The 15692-nt window shown below is 48.2% G+C and overlaps 2 protein-coding genes across 5 annotated transcripts in view; one reads left to right on the top strand and one right to left on the bottom strand.

Moving 5' to 3' along the window:
• The window catches only part of LOC105894942 (maltase-glucoamylase, intestinal-like), a 38297-nt gene that overhangs the window by 11624 nt on the left and 10981 nt on the right, over positions 1-15692 (top strand). For both annotated transcript variants that reach the window (XM_031563181.1, XM_031563180.1), the window contains exons 13-20: positions 6438-6551; positions 6650-6734; positions 7053-7170; positions 7784-7955; positions 8166-8282; positions 8654-8808; positions 8950-9034; positions 14564-14620. In XM_031563181.1, the coding sequence (XP_031419041.1) occupies positions 6438-6551; positions 6650-6734; positions 7053-7170; positions 7784-7955; positions 8166-8282; positions 8654-8808; positions 8950-9034; positions 14564-14620 (903 nt within the window). The remainder of the gene's footprint in view (positions 1-6437; positions 6552-6649; positions 6735-7052; positions 7171-7783; positions 7956-8165; positions 8283-8653; positions 8809-8949; positions 9035-14563; positions 14621-15692) is intronic.
• Positions 12853-14084, bottom strand: LOC105894943. Of its 3 annotated transcripts, none has more exons than XM_031563184.1 (5): positions 13971-14084; positions 13836-13894; positions 13353-13759; positions 13122-13271; positions 12853-12928 (listed from the first exon to the last, which is right to left on the bottom strand). In XM_031563184.1, exons 1-4 carry the CDS (start codon positions 13991-13993, stop codon positions 13167-13169), a joined length of 594 nt encoding a protein of 197 aa, XP_031419044.1. In that variant the 5' UTR covers positions 13994-14084; the 3' UTR covers positions 12853-12928; positions 13122-13166. The 3 variants fall into 3 exon arrangements, with proteins under 3 accessions (XP_031419044.1, XP_031419043.1, XP_031419042.1); XM_031563183.1 differs by having other exon boundaries at positions 13326-13759; XM_031563182.1 differs by having other exon boundaries at positions 13122-13759; positions 13971-14083.

Here is a 15692-nt window from a genome sequence, read left to right on the forward strand (position 1 = left end):
ACTACGGTGATCAGACAAAGGAACACACACACACACATTCTTTCTGGCGCGCTCCTAACAGCGCAACCCCGAGCTCACAAGCTCACACACACACTCCCTCTCGATTACACATACACCTATTCCTTCAATTCATTGGTTAGTTACATTTCGCTAGATTACATATTGTGTGTTATTTTCTTATCATTGTGTGAATAAATACTTTGATTTATATACGCTGGTTTATTTAATGTTACACAAGAATGGACGTTGCCAACCTCTTCTATTCAGAATTCTAATGACCTTCAACTATACTATTAGTAAGGTAACTTTGGTTGTAGTTATTAATTTAATTATTAATCGGAGTTCCAAATTGATAGTATAATATATTTTATGAGACTGATATATTTAACGAGACTGATTTGTGGATTATCATTATTTTGACCACGTGGAGGACACTACACTTTGTGTGGCGCCCCCCTAGGTGTTCAACTTAATTGATCTGCCTTTGTGTTGAATGGTTGATGCCTGTCCAATCGGGTGAGACTACCAACATATTGTTGCTGTTGCAAGGACAGCACCAGTGTGTCTTGGTGGCCCTCGCAAAGACGGTATCACAGTTTACATACAATTGCACCCACATTCACCCGGCTCCTGCTCACAGGGTAAGTTACCTACATAGTCTGGTACTCCCATGTGAGGCTGGTACCAATTTCACCTACATCGCATAACCACTCTGTCACCAGCGATCGAGAACTGAAGGCACGATGGACTGACTGACAGGGCTTGCATGTCACCAACGCGTTTTGCTGACGTTAACGCCAGCAGCAGCGCGGTCTTTAAAGAGACAAACTTTATGTCCACTGTCTCCAGGGGCTCTAACGGAGGCCCTGTGAGAGCACGTAACACCACTAGCAGATCCCAAGAGGGTATGAGGTGTCTCTCTGGCACCCTGAGCCGTCTCACCCCCGCCATAAAGCGTGACGCTAGCGGGTGACTGCCAGGAGAACTGCCATTAATGCCTGCGTGGCAGGCTGAAATGGCAGCCATGTACACTTTGAGAGTAGAAGCCGCCTTCCCCTCATCAAACAATTGCTGTAGGAATTCTAGAATAACGCCCAGCGCGCAGTTAACTGGGTCGTGCTGACGCGCAGCACACCACTGCTCAAAACTGCGCCACTACAGCGTATACAGAGCCCGTGTTGATACAGCTCGGGCACTGTATTGTAGCCACCACCGCGTCCGACAAGCCTGACGCTATGAGCCTGCACCTTTCAGGTGCCAGGCTCTGAGACGCCACCACTCCGGATGGGGGTGCCACACTGTCCTGTGCGCCTGCGTTAGGAGGTCTCTCCGTAGAGGCAGCTCCCAAGGCTGCTGCACTGACATATTGACCAGATCTGCCGCCCACGGCTGGTTGGGCCAGTGGGGGGCTATCAATATCAATTCCCTGCCCTCGTCCGCAATCCTGCACAGCACCTGCTGGAGGAGCGGGATCGGGGGAAAAGCATATAGGGGTAGAGCTGGCCACTGGTGGCCCAGCGCGTCTATGCCTAGTGGGGGATCGTCGCCCCCTAGCGAGAACCAGAGCGGGCAGCAGGTGTTCTGCCTGTTCGCGAACAGGTCCACCTGCGCTTTGAAAAAACGCACCCAGATCTGACCTATCACTTGTGGGTGAAGGCACCAGTCTGCTGCTCGAGGATCGCCCCTCGATAACAGGTCCGCACCGTAGTTGAGGTGACCTGGTATATGAACTGCCCTGAGGGACAGGACGTGCCTCGCTGCCCACAGGAGCAGGCGAGTCGCCCAATGGTGTAATGACGGGGAGCGCACTCCGCCCTGGCGATTTATATACGCCAAGGTCGCAGTGTTGTCCGTCCTCACTAGTACATGTTGACCACTCAGCCTGGGCAGAAAGTGTTGTAGAGCTAGGACTACTGTTCGCAGCTCTAACACATTTATGTGAGACGCGGCCTCTGTCACAGACCAGAGACCGTTTACGCCTCTCCCTTCGCAGACAGCTCCCCAGCCTTTGGTGGAAGCGTCTGTGGTCACCACCATGCGATGCGACACTATGCCCATAGTGCCTGACGCGGCGAGAAACCAGGGGGTTCTCCAGATCGCCAGGGCTTTCCTGCACTACTCTGCGATGCCTGTCTGTGACTGCGTTGAGCTTCATAGACAGGTACCATATTTGGAATGGCCGCATACGCAACATCCCTAACGGGAGCGCTATAGCGGCCGACGCCATCATCCCTAACAGGCGTTGGCAGCGCAGCGACGAGACTGACTGTCCCCGTCGGAACTGGCGCACGCATGTTTTGATGGCATTTATCCGTTCTTGAGACAGCCTGACCTCCATGGAGGTGGAGTCTAAGATCATACCCAGAAAATGCGTAACTTGCCTGGGGCAGAGAATGCTTTTTTCTCTGTTTACAACAAAACCCAGTCGATACAGGTGTGCCACCACTAGATGGCCATCCTGCACTGCTGCAGCTTTTGAATGGGAAGCAATTAACCAGTCGTCCAAATAATTGTAAACGCGCAAGCCGCGTAGACGTAATGGGGCGATAGCTGCCTCTACGCACTTTGTAAATACCCTCGGCGCTAGGGACAGGCCGAATGGGAGTGCGTTGAATTGGTACGCTATTCCTCCGAACGCAAACCTCAGATATTTCCGATGTCTGTGGTGGATCGGAATGTGGAAATACGCGTCTTTTAAGTCTATCGTGATAAACCAATCGTTTGGCCTTATAAACTGCACAAGCCTGCGTGGGGTCAACATTCTGAACCGTAGCGGCATGAGTGCCGCACGTAGATCTAATATCGGCCGATAATTCCCGTCTCTTTTGGGTACGAGGAAGTAACGGCTGTAGAAGCCTGCATTCCTCTCCTTGAGAGGGACTCTGCTTATGGCCTTTTTTCTGAGCAGGGAGATAATTTCTTCCCGTAGGAAGTGAGACTGTTCTCGCTGCATTACAGACTGTATTACTCTGCTGAATGGCGGAGGGGAACGGGCGAATTGCAGCACGTAACCCTTTGTAATCGTTTTTAGCACCCATGGTGACACTGCGCATGCGCGCCAACTTTCCGCACAACCAGAGAGGTTGTGCTCTGAGTTGAATTTGTCGGGGACTAACCCGCTCATGGTCAATGAGTCTACGCCTAGATCTACACCCACTCCGCCTAGGGAGGGAGACGAGATCTGGGGCTGCCCCCTCATGTTTTTGAAAAAAATTTGGGGGTGCGATTGCACTGTGTGCATCGCGGGGGGAGTTGCACAAGCATGTCTGGGCACTGCGCCATCTGGGACAGGAGTTAGGACATATGATTGTGGTGCTTGTGAAAACCTGCTTACCGTGCTGGACATGATTTCCACATGTGAGCGACGGGCTGATTTCTGTGGAGGCGGTGTGGACTCCACCGCTCCCCCCTGTGTGACGAGCGGCTGACTGTCACGATCAGGAAGCCTGAGGTCTCCCTCTGCCTCGCCCGCGGCGAGCGGAATGCTGCCGCGGAGCCTGGGCTGTGCCCTGGGCAGGGCGCGCAGCTGGTCGCTGTGCTGCAGGCTGCGCTTGAGGGCGGAAGGGTTGTCTCTGCCAGCCTCGCCCGGTGGATACCTTTGCTGGAGGCACTGGCGAGCGGAACCCGCTTCTCTTCCGGCCCGGTGCGGGTGTGGTGTGTCCTGAGGAGGACGTCTCACCCGTGCCACTAGAGCGAGGCATCCAAGCATGGAATACCTCTCTGCTCTTCTGCTGTTCTTCGAACTTGGCAGCCATTGTGACCACTGCCTCCCCGAAGGCGCCCTGGACAGAGACCGGGGCGTCGAGGAGTGGTGCTTTTTCTCTGTCTGACAGCTTAGCCAGTGATAGCCACAGAGACCTCTGGGTAGCCACCGCGGCACTCATCACCCTCCCCAGTGCCTGTGCCGTGCACCGAGTTAGTCTGAGCGACAGATCCGTCGCGCGACGGAGTTCTGCCACAGACGGGTGATCTTCCCCCAGCGACAAGGCAAGCTCAGTCAGGAGCTTTGCCTGGTAGGGCTGTAGCAATGCAGCCGTATTGGTCGTGCAGGCAGCCTGCCCTGCAGCCAAATAGGACTTCTCTGCCAGCTGAGCCTGGTGTCTGCCCACCCGCGTGGGCAGGAGAGGCTTCTGGCCGAGACGCATCGTGGGGGATGCGGACGAGAGGTAGCCCGCTACTGCATCCTCCACTTGAGGAAAGGAGAGGTAGCCCCTCTCCTTAGCCATGTGGAGCTGCATGTAGGGCGCGAACCCCGGCACCGGGGCTCGGCCCGAGTAGGGTATCGCCCATGTCGCCTGCAGTTCCTCGTGCACCTCTTCGAAAAAGGGAATGCAACTGGGAACTGACGCGGCGGAGCCAGCATAGAACTCCCCGTCCAGCAGCGAGGACCGCACACTGGGAGGGGGAGGGAGAAGGAGCCTGAGGCAGCTGGCTGCTCTCAGCGCAACCTCGTGGAGCTGCTGGCCCAGGAGCCGAGACGAGGTAGGAGGTGTCTCCACCCGCAACCTGACGTCATGGCTCGTCTGCATTGCTTCCGCGATTGAGCTGTGCTCATCGGAGAAGTCTAGCAGACTATCATCATCCAGGCTGATGTCCAGCTCGAGCGCATCGTGGGGGATGTGCTGGACACCGCTTGGTTGAAGCTCCTCAGCCTCGCTGCCCGCAGCCCCAGGGCTGACAGGCGGCGGAGACGGGGAGAGACCCGGGAGCGGAGCTGCCGCCGTAGGGCGACCGCTCACGCTCACCAAGTCCAAGGCTGAAGACGCACTCATTCCTACGGGGGCGTCAGCCCCGGATGGAACTAGTGCCGCCTCCTCGGCGTCTTTGCGCTTCCAGAACGCAAGGCGCCTGGTAGCCTTAGCTAGCGGGAGGCTAGCACAGATGGGACAGACAGGGGCTTCGCCCGAGAAGGCGCCCTCCGCGTGGTCCCTGCCTAGGCAGGTCACGCACCGACGGTGGCGGTCGCCCTTGGGACGGACGTGACCGCAGTCGGGGTAGTGTCTGGCCATCTTTTATCAATCTGAAAGTAGAGAAGAATGTTAAAACACAAGCACACTATCTGCAACGAACACGTTGTTAGCAAGCTAGCAGGCTAGTCAGAGACTTAGCCAGCCAGGCAGCAAGGATAGCAGCCACTACTTTCAAAATGAAATTAAGCCAATGAATTTCGTAGCGCCCTGAGCTAGTGAGGGTTAAGGAACCCCGATAACTCACCAACCCGTAGAGAGCGAAAAGCACACAAAACTCTTTTGACTGTGGTAGAGCGTTTGAGATATACTCAGAGATGTTCACTCCGTCTTGCGAAGTTTCAAAAGAGGAAGATCTGAGGGCGCGTAATGATATTATAGAGCTCCTGGAAGGCGGGGCCAGGAGCGCGCGCTGACAGATCTCGCGGCCTTTCAGGCGTGAATAGATAAATGCTTCGATTTGTAGCCATGACTTGACGTCATGTACCATTGTGTTATATCGCAGTGAACTGCGATAAGGAACTTAATGCGCTCTTGGTTGGACTGTGGCCAGTATTGATGGCTTTTTAATGGTTATATTTCAGCACAGCTTAAGTATTGAACTGCACTGACGGCTACCTTTGTGAGATGAAAGTGGATAAAGAGGAATTTATCTTGTGAGAGCATCAGCAGAACAACAAAATGCAGTTACACAGTTGTCTGTGATGAAGTTGGTTGAATAAACAGCCAAAGTACCATCACTAAAGCATGACCATGTTGTGAGAGTATAGTAACAAATGGTTTCTTTTGAAATGTATGTGCCAGGTGCAAGATATAGATCAGCGGTAAGGGGAGCAGAAAGAAAGGGACAGTGAAAGAGATAGAGAAATAAGAGAGAGAGAGAGAAAGAGACACAGAGAGAGGGGGGGCTATGATCGTGGCATCTGACGGTGCTGTGTCATCAGCAGAAAGAGCCCAACAGCTTGAGAGAGCACGCACAGAATAACTATAGGTAATACATTCAATTTGACCTTGCGGGCATCCATGCCAATAAGTATTAATAAAAGTGAAGTTGAATGAAAACAACTTCTTGCCAAGAGTGAGAGCGAGAGGGAGAGAAAGGGAAAGACACTTTTTAAAATAACTAATTCACAAAGACGTCAGCGAGCCAGTGGCAAAAATGACAATATCCACAGATTTTTTCTGAGCCCTTCTTACAACACTAGTCAAATAAATTAATGACTGACTCAAGGGCTCTCGTGAAAAAAGCAGAAGACTGTGAACAGATGTGTGAGCCACACTGGCTTCTCATTCTTGTAATGAGTCACAGAGCGGGAAACAGAAATTTGAGGCACCTCTTGACGATACAAACGGATTCTACTCCACATAAGGGGACCTCAAATTAAGAGCACTTAGACCAGGCTTCTGGAATAGTCCTTGTGGTTTGTCTTGCCTTGTCCTGTTAAAGAGCTGTACTCTCTTTCATTCAAGGTTTGGCCTGGGTTGACAGTGTTCCCAGACTACACAAACGCATCTTGCATTCAATGGTGGGTTGATGAGATTGAGAGGTTCTACAAGGAAGTGAAGCATGATGCAATTTGGATTGTGAGTCCTTGAAATAAATTACTTTTACCACATGTACAATATAGCCAAACATATTTCTCTATCTCATTTCTCCAGTTCATGGAATCATTTTTTAACAGGATATGAATGAAGTAGCCAACTTTGTCAAGGGGTCATCCAAAGGGTGTCCTGACAACACCTTAAACTACCCTCCTTTCACTCCAAGTAAGCCCTCTAGACTAAATAGATATGCTTTTGTAAAGATACAAACACATACACACACACACACATATATATGCACACACTTCTGTTTCATCGTGTTTAGACAATGTGAATATAATCCATGCATACTGATGTAGCACACACATGTGCACACACACGCATACACACACACACACACACACACACGCATACACACACACACACACACACAAACACACACACACACTTCTGTTTCATTTCAATTGTGAATATAATACATGGTAACTAATGTAACATCTACATTCAACCCCCCCACCCCCTTTCACCCTTTCTGTTTTGTAGACATCTTGGATAAGCAGATGTACAGTGAGACCTTGTGTATGGATGCCAAGCAGACCTGGGGAAACCATTATGACGTGCACAGCCTGTACGGCTACTCCATGACCCTGGCAACTAACGAGTAAGTAACCTTACATCAAAGTTAATGTTTCACCCAACACAGCTTAAGCAGGACAGACATACACACAAACTCACAAGGCCAATGCAGCCCAGTGAACAGTTTTATTTTCCCCCAGCTAATTGCGAGAAGTGTCTCTGACAGGAAGAGAAAATAAGAAACATTTGTATTTCCTGTGCAAGCAAACAGTACAAAATTGCCTTTCCATTGCAGCGCTGTGACCTAAACATGGACATGAGTGCTTAATAATACTCTTTGAGAGCAGGGCCCAAGAACATATGCTACAGTGACTCAGATTTGGTTAAATAAAACAGACAGTCTCTGTTTTTTACCCGGGCTGCACTTATGCAGGGGAAGTGACTGATGGGGTTTGACATGCTCGCTCATTTATCTCTTCCTCTCTCTCCCTGTCTTCATCTACTTCATCTACCACCAAACTCCAAAGTCCACCTCTCTCTTTTCATCCCCTCTTTCGTAACCCAATTTCTCGCCCCTGTGACCCCCCGAAGCCCCCCCCCCAACACGCACACACACACACACACACACACACACACACACACACCCCCTAGGCTTTCTCTTGTGGTTTCAACTGCCCCATTTCTCGCCCTATCTGCAGGGCCGTGAAGAAAGTGTTTGGCAGGAGCCGCTCCTTCATCCTCACGCGCTCCTCCTTTCCCGGAGTGGGCAAGTTTGCGGGCCACTGGCTGGGTGACAACTCCGCAAACTGGAACGACATCAAGTGGGCCATAACGGGAATGCTGGAGTTCAACCTCTTTGGAGTCCCTTACGTAAGACCCACTGTTCAGTGTTGGATGGATGCATGGAATGTGATTTTTTTGGAAAGGGTCAAGTCAAGGAATAAAGACTTGAATCTAAATGGATAAAAGCTGAAATAATTACAAGAAGTAAAAGGCCACATAAGACCTGGGTGGGGCGTAGTTTGACAGGTCCTGTTCCTCACTGTTGTTGGATGTTGTTGTCCCCCCCCCCCCCGACAGATCGGCGCGGACATCTGCGGCTTCTTCGACGACTCGTCTGAGGAGCTGTGCCGCCGCTGGATGCAGGTCGGAGCGTTCTACCCCTTCAGCAGAAACCACAACGCTCAGGGCTACCGGGTGTGCTGGCGTGTTTTCTTTCTGCCCCCCCCCCCCAACCTTATTCTTGAGTGATGAATCACCAGCCATCACTGATGCATTAGCAGGAGGCGCTAATCAGACAGCTGCGCGCACACTGAAAATGCACGATGACTCCTTCTTCCTCGACGAACAGATAGGAGATGACGATGAATAGAAATTGATATTCGTGACTAAATTAGATGAATAAGGCTTGACCTTGTCACTGAGCCCCCACGAGGCACAAACAATCCGCACAAACAATGAGACCCAGGGTTTAGAGCAGGCACGGACATCGCCCACACTCCCAGGGTTGCCACTCTTCTGTCTCTCTCTCGCCCTCTCATTCCGTCCTTTTTTTCCTCCCCCTTTAGCCCCAGGATCCTGCATATTACGGAGCCGACTCCCTCCTGGTGAAGACCTCCAAGCACTACCTGAACATCCGCTACACGCTGCTGCCCTACCTCTACACCCTCTTCTTCAAGGCCCACGTCAGCGGGGACACTGTGGTGCGACCCATGATGCACGAGTGCGTGACGTCGCTCCTCATACTGACCTACTCTGAGTGCTCTGGCCTTCTGGCCTTCCTACCTTCTGGCCTTGGGTTGTTTCGGATGACGCAAAGAATAAGTGCTTGACCTCCATCTGGCCTTGTGCTTCGTCTTTCCAGGTTCTATTCTGATAGCAACACTTGGACTGTGGACCGCCAGTTCCTGTGGGGGGCCCACCTGCTCATCACACCTGTGCTGGATCCTGTAAGCATCTCACACACACACACACACACACGCACACACACTCTCTCTTTCTCTCTCTCTCTCTCTCTCTCTCTCTCTCTCTCTCTCTCTCTCTCTCTCTCTATCACACACAGACACTCACAGATACACTCTTTCTCTACACTCTTTCTCATTATGAAGAAATGAGAATTGAAGATAAATTGCGGCCATGTTAAAGTGGGTGATTAAGTGCCAATTTAACATGGCCCCTTGCATGTTTTTTTTTTTTTATGAAATAGATCAGCTCAGATTTAAACTGAAGTTCAGGAAAGTGCAACCAGGGTCCTTGTCTTAAAAAAAAGTTTAGTAGATTTAGACGAGCAATACAATGCATGTTTGGTCACCAACACAACATGAGTGCAAACCTGACTCTCTGGACGGTAAGCATTATGCTACATCCAAATGAGCTGGAGTGAAATGAATCCACTTCCTTCGAACACCACTGCATTAACGATGAAAGCCAGCCAGCATTTTTATACTCGGCTTGAAATTGATAAGCAGGGAGCATTTAAAGAGGGCAGACTTTAAAAGAAAGGTTGAGTGAAAGAAAGACTCAGAAGTGTTCCCCCTTGCTCCTGCTCCCGCTCTCACTCTCACTCCTGCTCGCCTCACATGGCCTCTCCTCGCCTCTCTGCACCTCGACTGTTTCTCTAATGACATCCAACAGCTAGCTTCCCCACTTCTGAGACAGTCCGCCGAACCTTGATCTGCACAGTATGTCTTCTGACTGGGGAAATCTCCTCTCGTCCCCCTGTGCCTTTCCGCCTCCTCCTCCTTCTTCGTCCTCCCTCCTCTCCTCCCCCTCGTCTTCTTTTTCTCTCGTGTCCCCCCCTACCATCAAGTTGTCCCCCCCAACAATCATTGTTAACACAAATAAATAATTTTATACAATATATACTAATATTAAATAAAAGCACCACAACACAAGCGGTGCTAATTATAAATGTAAAACTATGTGTTTTTTAAGTGTTGAAAAACCATGATCCCCCTATTCCTCAAAGTGGTTTGGTTCACATGCTGTTTCCAACAAGCGGGGCAGCTCCGTGTTTCAGTCAATCAGCCCAGTACGTGGTCAAATTGTGAGGAAAGCAGCCTCACTAGTAAATCCTCTACATGTAAAAGCCTTTTCATTGTAACATGAAAAGTGACATTTCTCCTGCTTTGTCCAAAAGCTCAAACTTGAGCTTGTTAACAATTATTAGCTAGTGGCTTAACCTGCGTGCGGATTAAAAAGAGGCTGATTTTGGACAAGGCTGAGCACACACACACTCCTCTTTTTCCTCCTCTCTCCCCTGTCACTGCCGCTATGCTACACAATATGCATTCATGAAAGTTTTCTCATCTGGTATTCGTTCTTAACTTTGAACAGAATTTAAGAACGCTAAATAGCAGTCGTAAATCGGCCAGATTGGAGTGCACCCATGTTCTTAAGGGCTGAATTTGTGAGAAATCGTTGGTGATTTCGTTCACATCAATTCTACGACATCCTCGGATTTAAATAATTATGAAAATAGTAAATACGAGAATATTAAACAATTAAAACAAATAAACAATTACGCTTCACATTTAGTCATGATTCTACGAAGCATTGTGATGTCCTAACATAAATAAAAGCACTACACGAACACTGCAAATGGCATTGAATAAATAAGCACGAAACTCAAGCTCGTGGATATAGCCTCGATGGAATAGAATGGAGAAGACGTTAATTTACATGCAGCTGAATTCTTCCTTAAAGAGCGTTCATTTGCGTTTGAACTTTTGACATGATTTGTCTGTGAGTAGATATTTTGTGTAAGTACATTTAATGCCGTTTAGAGAATAAAAAAATGACGTCGAATTTCTGTTTGTATTTAGCAGCTAAATTATGCTAGCTCTCGTGATATCGTGCTACCTTTATGCCACATTGTTTGACGTGAAATGTATGTGTCTCTTTATTTCTGTCTGTTCCAGACAGTTTTACAAAATCAAACGTCCTGTATGAATAATTGCATGCTGATAACTTCAGTAAACTCAGGCAAAACAAGACTTGTGGATTCACTTGAAATTCATCATCTTTATTCAGCAAAGAAAAGTGTTATCTAGCTGTCGAGTCCTGCAAGGTAGCAAACGCAGTACGAGCCTACGAGGACAGCATAGAGAGAGAGAGAGGGCAATAGGGCCAGACAGCAATTTGTGTGTGTCCCCCCCCAGGAATTACTCTCTGAAATTTGACCATGTATTGTCCCCCCCTACAACGAAATGGGATCTCCGCCCCTGTTAGGGGGTATGTAGTGTCTCCCATTATGTTTAGCAGCTTGCGCAACATCCTTCTCTCCACAACCAACTCCAGGGGCTCCAGTGCAGTCCCCAGCACAGAGCCAGCCTTCATCATTTTGTTGAGTTTCTTAGAGTCTCTGGCTCTGATGCTGCTGCCCCTACAGATGGCTTCAAAAAGAATTGCACTTGCCACAACAGACTGCCAGAAGACACGTAACTTGTTACGGCAAACATTGAATGACCTAAGCTTCCTCAAAAAGTAGAGAGTGCTCTGTCTCTTCCTGCAGTCCAGTCTGTTGTCCAGGTGAAAGCCCAGATATCTGTAGCCCTGTCTCTTTAGATGATAAATAGGAGGAGTGTTTTTGCTGTGTATGGTTGGGACTAGGGATGGGTATCGTTTGGGTTTTTTTTGATACCGGTGCTAAACCGATACTTTGAAAACGATACCGGTGCCTAAACAGTGCCTGAACCGATACTTTTTTTTTTTAAAGCACAAAGCGACAATTGACAACATTAAAGAATATTATAAATATAAATACATACAAAACACTTGGCTTCCAACTATAGCTTCAAACTTTTTTACTTCAAACTATGAACATTATATTAACTGTAAACAACAGTTTATAGTATACTTAAATAAATATAAATAAATACAAAAAACAGCTTCAAACTTCTTTTGCAAAAATATGAGCATTTTGCCTTTGGAGTCAAAAATGTATTATTTTGTTTGCATTTATTTCATGAAATTTCACCATTTTATGATTTGTTTATACCTATCTTTTCTATCTTGTTTATAGTTAATCTTGTTACTTGAACACACCGGTTCTCGGTACCCAACCCTAGTTGGGACATACTCGAGGTGAACTGAACCTGATTGGTTACCAGCAGAATTGTTGGGTCCGATAGTCCCGAATACTTTAAGCCTAGACCAGAGTATTTTTGCTCTGAAAACAGGTGTTCATAGCAAATACAGCTACTCCAAATGTTGCAGAAATTTCCATTGTATTGAATAGCCCATCCCAACTTTCGGAGGTCCTTTATGTAAGGGGTAATGTAAAGTCTGCCTGTCAGTATCAGAAAATAAATTCCAAAGGGACAAACAGTAACCTGAAGCGCAGCACACTGTGGATGAAATGCACTATAGAAATACAACTTGCCCATATGTCATTGACAGAAGATAATTGAAACACTGATTCAGTGTACTTGCATATATAGCCCATTTTATGGAGCATTTGCACCTCTGGAATAAGAACTGGCAGTATGTTACACGCTTGAAGGACAACAGTTCAAAAGAAAGCAGGCACTTGACTGAAGGAGGCTTCCTATAAACTTGGTTTGCCATAGAGAACCCAATGAATAAATTCTACCTCCAGAAGTTACATCCTGATTTTCTCCAGTAATACTATAATCAATTTGCATCAACCTCCCTCAACAGCAGGACAAGAGTTCAATGCTACACATGGATAGCGTGCCTTTTACCCATCAATTCCATTCAGTTTTAGCAGGAGGTTAAAAGGGCATCAAGAAATTGAGATGCACAATTAGAGAAAGTCTTTTATTGTTTTAGCCACAATGTAAAGTGCATCCTACATATCCATTCAGGTTTGAGTTGCGGGCCTGAAAAGACAAGACAAAGTGAGAAAAGCAAGACTCCCTCCAACATGAAAACAGAATTTGACAACAGAAGTGGACAGATGCCTCCATGGCTAAGATCAACATTGCAAATCTATCCTCTCCTGAAGAGAAAGAAACACATTAGAATTCAAACACTCCCTTATGACCACAGACCTACATAAACACCCATGCCTACCTTGAAGGAGTGTAGTCTACAGTTTGGTCAGTCTGGGCTTCATGTTCAGGATTTATCTACGTAGCTCGCTTGAAAACCTGATGAATCTGTGATGACAAGGGAGCGCTCTTGCCCTGATGAGGGACCCTGCACCTGGGGCATCTTGGCCACCTGGCTCACTGGGGGCATCTTGGCCACCTGGCTCACTGGGGGCATCTTGGCCACCTGGCTCACTGGGGGCATCTTGGCCACCTGGCTCACTGGGGGCATCTTGGCCACCTGGCTCACTGGGGGCATCTTGGCCACCTGGCTCACTGGGAACGGGGGCACGTGCCTTTTTCCACGCACGTAACGATTGAAGGATTTATCCACGTAGCGCGTTTGAAAACCTGATGGCTCTGTGATCACAAGGGAGCGCTTTTGCCCTGATGAGGGACCCTCAGCATCACCACCATTAGAAGTGGTTTCTCCACTGACATCCATGGAGGAGCCATCAGGACTACCTAAAGGGTTGGACTGTGTCATTTGGGGCAGGGGCATCTCGACCGGCATGGAGGCCATCAGGGCCTGCACCTGGGGCATCTTGGCCACCTGGCTCACTGGGGCCGGTGGCCTAAGCCTGAAAGCAAAGTAGCCATAACTCTGGGGAACATCCAACCCTAGAACAAAACATGGGCTTCAATTAAAATAAACTCTACATGCAACTTAAAAAAAAAAAAAAAGACCAAGTCATACCTTGTTGAAGTTGTTGGCAGCATATTTCACTTATTAAGTAAAGGCATATCCAAGGCAACCTGCAGAATACACTTTGTTTAGACCAAGTAACTGATAAAAAGAAATATACCTAAAGACAAACAATTGATTGTGTACCTGCACATCATGTCAAGAGTCATCGCCAACTTCAGTGGTTTGCATTAACACTCTCCTCACCACTGCAACAGAAACACCCCAGGTTTGACTCCCAAACAACCAACCTGGTCTTTTATAGGCAAGGCTCCTCTGTCTGAATCCTAATTCACCAACTGGTTTCAGCTGATTGCAATTGCTGTGTGTGTGATCAGGTGATAACTTCTATTCAACATTTTGAGAAGTGTTGACATTACTGACAATATTCAATGCCACTTTGCCATTACAATACAAAAAGGAAAAGCAGCACCATTGTTTGGCCTAAATTAGCAGCACGTTTGTTGTAATGATACCTCTTTCTCAGTCTAATTCTCAGTCAGGCCTTGATGAGCTAGGTCGGTCCTCGATTAGGGATTATCGCTGTCTGGACAGGCATGGTTAATAAAAGATTAAAATTGAATCGGAGCCCATCTATCAAAAAGTGTGTAGGGGAAAAACGCAGATGCTTTCTGAGTCTTTTCTTTCTGACGGGGAGGCCTCCGTGTTTCTCAAGCGCTCTTGCCTTTTGTTCCCGACATGGGCACATCGCTGATGAGCCAATGTGTTTTGTTTGCCAGGGCGTTGACCGCGTGAGGAGCTACATCCCAGACGCAGTGTGGTACAACTATGAGACGGTAAGCCTTGTCTCTTTCTCTCTCTCTCTCTCTCTCTCTCTCTCTCTTTCCTGCTCTCTTCTCTCTTGAAAGAAAGTCTTCCAAGCTTCCCAGTGAACTTAGTCAGCAAATGACACATATGATGACATGCCTTTTGATGAAGATTTCATCAGGCCCAGGCAGACGCCAGAAAAAGACTCAGACATTCCTCAATCTGTCTTGCCATCAGATCTATTTCAGGGCTGCTTTGGTTTTGCTGTGCATCTCGGCACGGAACCCGTGCCAAGACAGAAAGCTAAAACCATGCCCAAAAATGACTGACATTCAGGGAATATTTATCGAGTAATTGACCCACAATCTCCAGAAGTGTGTAAGTGTTTCTGTGAGAGCTGGCGTCACTAAGGGCAAAAGGAGATTCAATAAACACGAGTGGTCCTGTGAATGGAGATGCCATGTTATCTGGCACAGAGACTAAGCAGGCATTCCCTATGGACAGTGAGCGAGAGAGTGAGAGCGAGAGAAAGAGAGAGCGAGAGAAAGAGAGAGCGAGAGCGAGAGTGAATGGCTGAATATCAGTGCCACAGATCTGATGCCTGATTAGATATGATGACTCACTCTTGGACTATGACTGTGTGTGTATGTGTGCATGTGTGTGTGTGTGTATGTGCGTGTGTGAAAGAGTGTGCGTATGTGTTTCATGACAGTTTTGTGTGTGTGTGTCGGCCTGTGTGCATGCCTGTCAGACTTCATCAATTAAGATCCAGAAGTGATCCCCCACAGAGCGGGAGAAGACAAGATCCCTCTTTATCAGGAAGGGTGGACAATGAGCACCAGATAAGATCTGAAATGACCAGTGGACAGCTCAGTGATTCTCTGCTCCCACTCCACCCCTGCATTGACTCACTCAGAGAGAGAGAGAGAGAGCGAGTGATCAAAAAGTAAAAAAGGAGAAAAAAACAAAGAGAGATGGGAGGCTGAATGAGTGTCAGTAAAGGGGAGAGTGGAGGCGAGAGGGGGACTGCTGTTGAGATGGGTCTTGTAAAATTGTGCCACTTACTGTAAACATATTCCTCTCCAGCCTCTCCTCAAGGGA

The sequence above is a fragment of the Clupea harengus genome, chromosome 25 (genome assembly GCF_900700415.2).
Source record: "Clupea harengus chromosome 25, Ch_v2.0.2, whole genome shotgun sequence".
NCBI lineage: Eukaryota > Metazoa > Chordata > Actinopteri > Clupeiformes > Clupeidae > Clupea > Clupea harengus.

Excerpts from the sequence above, each read along its gene's own strand:
- LOC105894943 (XM_031563182.1), bottom strand. The coding sequence starts at position 13,993 with ATGACTCTTGACATGATGTGCAG. Across the intron at positions 13,895-13,970 it reads ACTCTTGACATGATGTGCAG|GTTGCCTTGGATATGCCTTT; the intron begins GTACACAATCAA and ends TGTATTCTGCAG. Across the intron at positions 13,760-13,835 it reads CTGCCAACAACTTCAACAAG|GGTTGGATGTTCCCCAGAGT; the intron begins GTATGACTTGGT and ends GTTTTGTTCTAG.